Genomic DNA, 10,439 nt, shown 5'->3' with positions numbered 1-10,439 from the left:
AAAACATTCTCTGAACACTGCGGGTAAAATGTGGTTTCAGGTCATATTTTCCAGATCATAAGGAATCCTGCAATGAAAATGCTAATAAATAAGGGCATTTTATGGATCCTCAAAACAACATTCAGTATATACATACTGATTTATATATATATATATATATATATATATATATATATATATATATATATATATATATATATATATATATATATATATTTATTTTTTTTTTTTTTACAGAAAACAGGTTTAAAAAAAACAAGAAATCAATCTACTTTTTTAAATTTTCAACTATATATGAAACATCTCCTCTGTAGTATTAGAATGCATAACAGAAGCATCCCACATGAAATCTGTTTTGCTTTCCCAACTGTCTAAAAGTATTTCTGTCCACTTGCTTTCATGTCTGAAACATGATGGCAGTCGAGGAGGGAAGCTTAGACAGAATTCTCCACCTTCAATGACAGTAGGATTGTTCCAGATAGCCAGTAAGCTACAGCTTCTGTTGCTCCTAGTGCTTTATAAGTTTTAGCAACCATATTGCTCTGCTAATTTTTCTGTTTATTTTTCGTCAGCTGCTATCATCTGTTAGTTACCAATTATTAACGCCAAGATTTAATGATTAAATACTGTACATTTTGCAAGTTACTGGACATACCTTTAGCTAATTTAACCCTTCATGTTTTTCGCTGTATGAAGAATGTCATAAATTTGTACAATTGTAGTAATTTTTCTACTGTTCAATAGAATCCTTTTATTGGAAATGCAGAGGCACGTTACTGCCACCAAGAAATTTTTTTCACCATAAACGCTTCACTCAAAGCTAAATACCAAGTTACAACACACTTTTCAGATTTGTTTTTGGTGGGGTTTTTTTTTTTTTTTTTAATTTGCAAAACCGTAGTTGTCTTAATCGACTTCAGAATTATGTACAACTATGATGAGATAGTTGTTGACATAAAATTATGAAAGATTATAATTGACGTTTGTGGGTTTATGTTGCCATAATAGATTTTTCTCTCCCTAAGACCATTGTGCTATTTGGAGAATGTGGGAAAAATGTGTGACTTATTTATGATGATGTAACCACGATCTGAAACAGATGAAAAGTAGCATATTTACTTCAGGATTTTTTTTTTTCTCTTTCGCTTTTCACAAAGCTGATTGGCTCATTTGTAATTGGGGTTTTTTAATGCTTTCAACTGTGACTTTGCAAGTTTTTGTATATTTATCACTAACCGGACAGGTAGCCAATAAGAGCGCCTTGCCGCACGAGCCCTCGCCTGCTCGGCACCGTTTCCCGCGCGCTTATTGGACAAGCAGAGGGAACCCCGACGTGTCACACGAGCCGCTCGCGTGCAGGCTGTGATTGTATAAATACCGAGCAGAAGCACTTGTGTCTGGAGTGCTGCAGTTTGACTCGGAGACAGTTCGTACTGCTGTCATTTGTTATAGTCAGCTAGCTACCCTGAGAGCTGCCAGGAAACGGCGGGACTGTCGGCCGTTTACTTTTCGGTTGTTTTTCGCTCTTGTGCGAACCTGAAGATGCCAGCCGGTACTTTCGAAAGAGCATCTCCGTCTGGCGTTGCGGCTGTCCCGGCAAGAGGCGACTGTACCCCAGGGAAACCCCGCACTCTGGCAGAGAACAGAAAGGTAGATTTTCTGAGCGCAATCATTTTAGTTACACATGTAATAACTTTTATACCCTAACAACAACACTAACTGCATTTTTACCTACTCGTGGAAGTCCTCCAAGCCAATTATGGAGAAGCGGCGACGCGCGCGCATCAATGAGAGCCTGGGTCAGCTGAAGACCCTCATCCTGGACGCGCTCAAGAAAGACGTAAGAGTCTGAGCGAGCCACTGTCAATGACTTCTCCAAATGTAATGAGAGTTTTAAGCACAGCTGCTCTGTTTTTGTATGAAGAGCTCCAGGCACTCCAAGCTGGAGAAGGCCGACATCCTGGAGATGACGGTAAAGCACCTGAGGAACCTGCAGCGGCTTCAGATGACAGGTGTGTAAGCTCAGTCACCCCGGTTTTAGGTTGGTATTAATAATTCATCTCTGGTACCTACTTTTTGACTGTGAAAATTTTGCCTAGAAGAGACTAATTACAGAGTTAAGAAAAGCACACTAACAGGAAAACAAGAACGGTTAAAATGTTACCAATTAAACTACTGTAACAATTTACATACCTTTTTTTATTTGAGAGTTATATATTTTATCCATCATTTGTTCTAGAAACTGTGCAAGTTTAACAGCTACAAAATAAATTAATTAGGCAATTGATCTGACTTAATTTTACATCTAATTAATTCAGACATTTTACTTAGTTATATTCAATGAATTAGAATATGCCTTCCAATGAGTCTTGTCAGATTAAACATATCTTTTGAAAATAACCTTCAAACAGGTATTAAACATACTTTTCATAAAGACCTCTTTTCTCTTTTAAAAATGTTGGTTCAGTGTACTGTAAGAAGAAAATAATTATTAGCAAAAATAAACGTTGTAAAGCATAATGAATGTAATTAATTAATACAACACATTTCACCTAGTGAATCGAGATGAAATTAACTTTTTAACAATATTCTAATTTATTGAGTATGACTGTAAATGATTAGTTTAATTATTCCAGTAAATAAGGGTGGGACTAATATTATTTTTAAAACAACTTCAATTGTAGATATTTGCATATGTGACAGTTTATATTTTTTTAATCTAACGGAAGTTCAAAAGGTCTGGACAAGCAACTAGATAACGGCATGTTTAAGATTTCTGTAGCCAGAATCATATCATGCATTTAAACGTTTAGGCTCATAAAGATAAATACACTTGATTTTTGAAATTGAAATTAAAATGAAAGTTTTACAGCTGTAGTCATTAGTGCATGCATGGACATTTTTTCAGTGTTATAAACCTAAGTTTGACTTCATCATTATGAATACCATCTCCAAATTATCTAAAAGCTGGACACAAAAACTCTGCTCCAAAACTTGAGCTTTCTTAACCACAAGTTTTATGACTGTACTAAACTTTTACAAAGTTGTTATATTCATTCACAACATGACGCATAAAAGCATATAAGGCTTAATGTTGGACACTTCACACAATGAATAACTGCTGACCAAACCTGCATCGTTAAACATTACATTTACAAGTAGCTTGATAAAAATAAAGCTAAATCAATCTCTAATATTTAAAAACCTCCACAGTATTTTTTAAGTGTGCTTAGCCTACCTATAACTCTCAGCTTAAAACCAAGCAGGACTCTCCGTTTTTAATCCTTTCTACCTAGTTGTGAGTGTTTTTGATGTATGTTAGGTTGTTTGCCCTTCTTTCCATTTCTTAACATTTTTATTTCTTCTCTAGCGGCTTTAAACACAGACCCATCCATCCTGGGGAAGTACCGAGCTGGGTTCAGCGAGTGTGTTGGAGAGGTTACCCGTTTCCTGTCCACGTGTGAAGGGGTCACGGCCGAGGTGAGGACTCGCCTCCTCGGCCACCTCGCGGCCTGTGTGACCCAGATTAACATGTATGGACCTCACCTGGGCGACCTGGGACAGACCAGCGGTACGCAGATCAGCGCGCCTCTGGGCCTGCGGGACCCCCTCAAGGGTGGCTCACTATCCACTGAAGCCATGAAACTGTATGGAGGCTTCCAGGTGGTGGCATCTCCAGACGGACACTTTGCGTTTCTTATTCCCGGCGCAGCTCTCACACCTCTGAGTGTACAGAACAGCCACCATGTGTCACCTGTCGCACCTGCTGTCACCTCAGACTCTATGTGGAGACCGTGGTAGGAACCATGGAGGCGGGAAAAAAATGACAATAAGACAATAAATCATATTTTTTGTTGTACATTTTGTAAATACTTTAGGGAATATTTCTTAACAGATTCTTTTATCTACATTTATATTGGCATACATGCATGGAAAGAGATATTTCTCTGTCTCTTTGCCTTAGTCGACATATAAAATGCTGATTGTTCTTAAAAGCACTGCCTGTTCATAAATAAACAAAACATGTTTATAATGTGTAAAAGATGTATTATTTAAAAAGAATAGCCATCTGACCATATCACTTTCATTTATTCTCTACCCACATTTGATTTTCTCAGTTTTGTGGCTGGATTAAATATTTATTTAAAGAGGTAAATGTCCTAAAACGGTTCCTGTCGTGTTCAAATAGACGAGACCTGACTCAAAAGTGTTCAAAATCTGAGTTTATGTTTATAAGACGCTGGCTCAGCAGGGTCAGTCTAAGTGTTGTCTATCATTAAGGCTGGGCATCTACATCTGTCCTGAATATTAGGCTGGGGATTCTACACAACTCTGTCTGCACAGATCCTGGAAAGACAAGGTGTTCCCACCAATAGACTGGTTTCTGAGGGATCACAACCTGCAGAATCTATCAGACCAGCTAAATCCAGCTGAACTCAAAATCACAAGAGTGATGGTTAAGAGATGTCTACAGTGTGGCTTGGAGGCCACTTGTGTGCCAACCCTGAATAGAAGTATCTAGTTTATTTACTATTGATCAACATTATTAGCTTTTTCTTCTTTTACTCTTTCCTCTGGTTTGTTATTTTGTTTGTATTTTCTTTTAGTTCCTGTAAAGCACTTTGTATTCCCTTGTTGCTGAAAATGTGCTATATAAATAAAATTACCTTTACCTTTACCTCTGGACTGATTTTGAGATCCACAGTTTGAGAAAGGTGCATATTACTGCCAGGCCAAACTAAAATAATTTATTTTTTTATCTGCAAATTTAAATAATTTTATATTAGGTGGCGCACAAAGTATTCATCTTCTAATAGTCATGGTTTTTACTTTCTTTTTAAATTCATAGTAAACAGGGTCACAAAATCCATTGACTTTTACTCAAACTCAGACGTGGATTCATGCAAGGCTGCAGTTAATTGATTTATTGATCTTTCCTAAACATAGCAAATGTTTTTCAAAAATAGGGTGGCCGAAACCATGTTCTTGTGGAAAAATCCTATTTTTGTGGCTCCCAAGCACTTTCAGCTTGACGACCTTGCCCCGTGTGGACACCACTAGTAATACATCAAACATACCAGTAGGTGGCAGTAAAATGAATATTCTCAGAATTCAGATAGGCAACATTTATTTTCCGCTCCACCCTAAAATAAAAGAGATTCATTACCTTCAAAGGTGGATTTAATCTAAATATGGTATGATCATCACTAGAAGATGTGTCCTCAGTCAGCATCATCCTCATAATGATGCAAACACTCCAGATCTATAGATAAGGCAAGTTTACTTCTATGGCACCCATTCATACACAGTGCAATCCGAAGTGCTTTCCAGGGTATTGGAAGAAAAGCAAAGAAAAAGCTTCTGTTAAAGTGCTGGTCCAAAGACATCTGTTTCACCTCAACAGATATTAAAACCCAGAACTTAATGTTGTGTTGTTTTAGTTAAGCTGAGAAGATGCCTGACAGTACAGAGAACTCAAAGACAAAACGAGAGCCCCTCCACTTATCACATCTTTTGAGAAGACCCTCCAAAACCCAAAAACAAAGACGGGCCCCCCTCAGTGGCACCTCTTATTGTGACCCTCTCCATCTTCATAAAGGGCCTTCCACTTGTTTATCCAAGAAAAGGTTTAATAGCAGGGAGGGGGAGGACCATGCTGTCACTTTCACCACCATAAAGAAGGCTTATTGTTGCTTGCTCCGTGAGGTCCTGTGCCTAAAGGCTTTCTTGAGAATAACCAGGCCACGCTGTGCTCTACACAGAAGTAGACCCCTTAAGACGCTGACAGTTTACTAAGCTATGTCACGGAAAAGTTGAGCAGCCTTGGGAGACACATATTCATTTGCTTTTATTCGTCTCCACGCTCCTACCTAATTTAACTCTTTTGGAGGAAGCGATACTGTCCCAGTCGTGGAGATTAGCATGGTAAACATGAAGCTGGGAAGGGCCTGTCCCTTCCCTCCGTTCCATGATTGATGGTGTCCTCTTAGAATTGGAGAGTGGACGGTGATAGTTTCCCTCTGACACACACCGGAAACCTCTGTTGCCTCCACCTCTCTGGGTGAATTGTTTTTAGAGCCGTTCTGGTGCTTGATGGGGGTCGAAGTAGGCAGAGGTTCACATCACAGTTAGGGCATATATTATGCACTCTGTATCAGTGGTGAATCAACAGTACTCTTTGTCACTTGACTCCAATTACAACAATATTTCTTTCTATTCTTTTTGAAGAACTTAGAAGTGGAGGAGAAGCTTCCGACAGCAAATGTACAATCCCACTGACAACGCAACAGGAAGATTTCACACACACCTTTCTTCTTCCAAATAATGTTTTTTTTTTTTTTTTTTTTTTAAAAAGGATTCCTCCTGTAGAAAACAGCAAAAATTATTCTTGTACATCAAAATCTGTTCTGACTCACTTGCTGTCACACCTTCCAATTACACTAGCTGGTTTTATTATAAATATCACTGAGCTTTGCAAGATAACTGTGAAACAGCAAGATAGAGTTTTTAAATTGTTTTAAGTAAACAGAAATGAAGTGAATTATCTGGTCTTGGGTCTTTTCCTATTTTTATTAGTAATTTTGAAAACCATGGATCATCATCTGGGCCAGACTTTAGAAAGGGCTTATGGGGCAGTAGCCCAGGGCCACAATTTTTGGAAATGCCCAAAGAGTTTTCTTGTTTGTTTGTTTTAATGAATGTGTGCTATGCTTTGTACTCACATAGGCCCATATCAAATTAATTGTATTAATATTTTGGGATTTTTATAAATGTAAACAATACTCAAGTATTTAAAAATAATGAAGTTATAGTAATTTCTTTGGCAACAACATGGAGCTACTACATTAAACCTACCATGCATCGATTTCTGTATAGGACCACTTAATAATGTCTTGTAACTTCCTTGTAAATCCAGCCATGATCATCATTTTCCTTCCATTTCACAGTTGTCCCTTATTTTGTGTTGGTCTATTACATAAAATAATAATAAAAAATACACTGAAGACTTGTGCTTGTAACGTAAACTCAAAGGGTAAGAGTGCTTCTGCGAAGTACCAAAAACGAAGGTGTAAACCCTATAAGCTGGAATTTCTGATACTTACGTGCAGCTATATTTTCATGTCTTACAACAATAGCCTCTTCAGAAAGTACTTCTGAAGTTGGTTGCTTAAGTGTGGGAGGTATTTCAGATGTTTGGTGGCAAATAAACCACTCAATGTTGCACTCGCTCTCTGCTAGAACTACTACTTCTAGACAATGCCGCCTGCATGTATGCATAATAAAACCCTCTCCATCTGGGAGGCTCAAAACAAAACGGGGCTCGCTTTTTGGAGAGCATGATCCAGAAGGCCATAGTTCTTCTTTCTGAAGGCTATAGTTCCTCAATAATTGTAATGTGATGATAAGGAGCTTATAGCCTGTTGTTGTGTTCCAATTGGGATGGACAAAACAAAGGCCAGCGAACCAGTACGATGAAAGATTACCATTATGGTGACATCGCCATGTCCACTTAACACCCACATCAGGTCAGCTGTTCTTAATTTGGTCACCAACCCCAGTTTAGCTTAGATCCAGGAGTCTGGACGCCTGGAGGGGGAAATTGTGACCTCTGTTTGTAAGCAAGGCTCCCAGGCTGAGGGGGCAAAATGGCCCGTTTGTGTTCTTGAGATGTTTGGGTCATTGTATCATGGAGGAGTGAGTGTCGTCCTCTCATTGGGTAAGAGAGTGGAGCTAATAAGCACCTACCTACCCAATAGGATCTGGTCTTGGGAATCATTTCACATCTGAATGAAATTATTTCAATGATGCTGAGAGGAAGAATACTTTTAGTGTTAACCCTAATGCCTTGTTTTTTAGATAAAATGATAAAGTACTTACCAAAACCCCTTAAAAGATCTTCACATTCCTGCGGTATCATAATGTCTCACTGGATATTCTAAAAGGTGCAGTATGTAAAATCAACTTTTTTGAGTTTTACATCATGTTATAATGTTATTCCCTCACCAAAAACATATCTTGAATGTTGCTTTGATTCTTTCATGCAGAGATCCATGTTTGAGAGATCCTGTAATCTCTCGTGGCAACCATCCAGCTGTGTAAAACATCTGGATGAACCTATCTCCGCCTTCAAGTATGAAGCTCCTCCTCTGAGCTGCAGTTTCCAGGCTTCTGCCACACAGAGCCCGTATCTATCTCAACTGCCCCTCTCAGCATTATTGTCTCAGTTGTGGGAAGACTGTCCAGCAGCTATTAGCAAACACCTGGTGGAACTTCACATCTACTGTGTTCACTATATGAGCTACTTCAGAGCAAAACTTGTAAAAATGATGCTAAAATGTTAATACAAGAGCGTTGTTTTGATGACTCCCTGAAGGCAGAGTTTTAGAAAGAGCAGGAGTTTTTAAAAAAGACAGACGCCCAAATTCCAGGCGTTAAATTACAAAGTCAAATTTCTTTTAAGTCATATTTGATATATGCAGCATTTTCATAACAGCTTAGGGTAACTTGATTGTGCTATAAAGTGGCACTATGTGCCTAGAAAATACACAGTCCTGCCCCTGTAATGCATTTTTAATTTTTAGACAAGTTGGTAAAGTGGACGCTGTCTTGAGTTATTTCAGATCTTCTGATCGCAGTCCCCCCCCACTCCTCCCACCCCAGCCTCCAGGCACTGAGCCTTAGCTGACCTTTACTCCTTGTCCTGAGGAGAGCGGCTTGCCCTCTCCACCTCTATGTTCCCTGGTCAGTCTGAACACTGTGGGAACCCCACCCCCGACCCCCACCCTGGTGCTTTGTATTGTTCTGGACAGATAAAGTCTCCTCCCCTCTGTTTCTTTCCTTTTCAATCTGTTTAGAGCGTGGAGTCCTGCTGTAAAAAAAATATCAGTGCACAGGATAAAGAGATGAGATCTCACAGCAGATTGTCCTCCTCCCTCACAGTGAGGCACCCAGGCACTGCCTCTGTCTGTTCACTGAGCACTGGGAGACACTGGTCCTTAATGGCAGGTGATAGCAGTGGTAACGAAGTACAAGTACTTCGTTACTGTACTTAAGTACAATTTTCGTGTATCTGTACTTTACTTAAGTAGATTTAATAATGGGTACTTTCTACTTTTACTCCACTACATTTTACAGTAAGTATCTGTACTTTCTACTTCACTACATTTCTACTAAACTGTCCGTTACTCGTTACATCCAAGTCGCGTTGCGCTTTTTGTCCGTTAAAATGTGAAGTTCAGGGACTTAAGGTGGCGCCGTAAAATCCAAGCAATAACGTGACTTAGTGTCTGTTGTCACCCATCGCCTTTTCTCGCACGCGGCGCTCCAGACATGCGCAGTGGTTTCCTCTGAGCGGGAGAAGATGTCTGTCTGATCGTCAGTTGTATAATAGCGCTGCATAAATCATAAGATATGGCGACATGTAAAATAAGCAGCGCTTCGCTTTCACTGACGGTGGGGATTTAGTCCAACTTTTAGCGTCACTTGGAAGGAAAGCTTAAAGAAAGGTAAGATCCGTGGACGTGATGCTAGCAAAGCTAGCTGTACAGAGACACACATGTTGCATCTACGATGGGAAAAAAGTGTCACTCATGCGCTGAATTATTGTGTGGAGGTGTTGGCTGAGGTGTCGCAAATATGGGACAACGCTGTGACCAAAGTCTGCATTGATATGACATTCAGGAACGATCCGATTCTTCTGGACGGATCTTTACTGATTACATTTATTTCAGCTCTAAGTATTTAATATCTAGGTGTTTTATGGGAATGTGGAGCTTTCAGATCAATTTGAGAAGCAATTTTGAAGGTAAAACTTAATTTTTTTGTGTCACGTAGCTGGTCTTGACTTGGTCTTGGGTAGGTGGTCTTGACTACAACTCTGCTACGTGGCTCCTTGGTTGCATGTTCTCCCTCACCAACCTTCTTTCCATCCCCTTTCTGTTGGATTTCTTTAAAAATAAAAGCCACTAGTGGCAAAAAAAAAAAGAAATGAAGTTCATGCTATGTTAGGACAGGAGACAAGATGTTTCCATCCCTGAAATTATGATGCATAGAATCACATATACAAGTCTAAACTATGTTACAGAGTAAACATAATAAAAAGCTGCTTTATCTGTGGCATTGCTCATTAAAATGGCACATTTCTGATGTATTCAAATTAAATGCAATCGGTACACTTAATGATATTGTATTAGGGATTAGGTAATGCATTCAGCAAGTACTTTTACTTTTAATACGTCTGTATTTTTAAATGCCAGTACTTTTTTACTTTTACTTAAGTACAAATGTTAATGTGGTATATTTTCTTTTACTTGAGTACATTTTTGTCTGTTTATTTGTACTTTTACTTAAGTACAAATGTTAATGTGGTATATTTTCTTTTACTTGAGTACATTTTTGTCTGTTTATTTGTACTTTTACTTAAGTACAAATGTTAATGT

The 10,439-nt window shown here is 38.8% G+C and overlaps 1 protein-coding gene across 1 annotated transcript; it reads left to right on the top strand.

Annotated features, from left to right (window-relative positions):
* The first annotated feature begins 282 nt into the window (after window positions 1-282).
* Window positions 283-4,037, top strand: LOC106956385 (transcription factor HES-1-like). Its single transcript, XM_015047196.1, has 4 exons — window positions 283-1,650; window positions 1,745-1,840; window positions 1,925-2,012; window positions 3,371-4,037. Exons 1-4 carry the CDS (start codon window positions 1,543-1,545, stop codon window positions 3,799-3,801), a joined length of 723 nt encoding a protein of 240 aa, XP_014902682.1. The 5' UTR covers window positions 283-1,542; the 3' UTR covers window positions 3,802-4,037.
* Window positions 4,038-10,439: the final 6,402 nt, after the last annotated feature.

This window comes from Poecilia latipinna, unplaced genomic scaffold (genome assembly GCF_001443285.1).
Source record: "Poecilia latipinna isolate Pla-1442-1.1 unplaced genomic scaffold, P_latipinna-1.0 Scaffold814, whole genome shotgun sequence".
Taxonomy (NCBI): domain Eukaryota; kingdom Metazoa; phylum Chordata; class Actinopteri; order Cyprinodontiformes; family Poeciliidae; genus Poecilia; species Poecilia latipinna.
The sequence above is the reverse complement of the archived record's forward strand: the minus strand, read 5'-3'. Positions and strand labels throughout refer to the sequence as shown.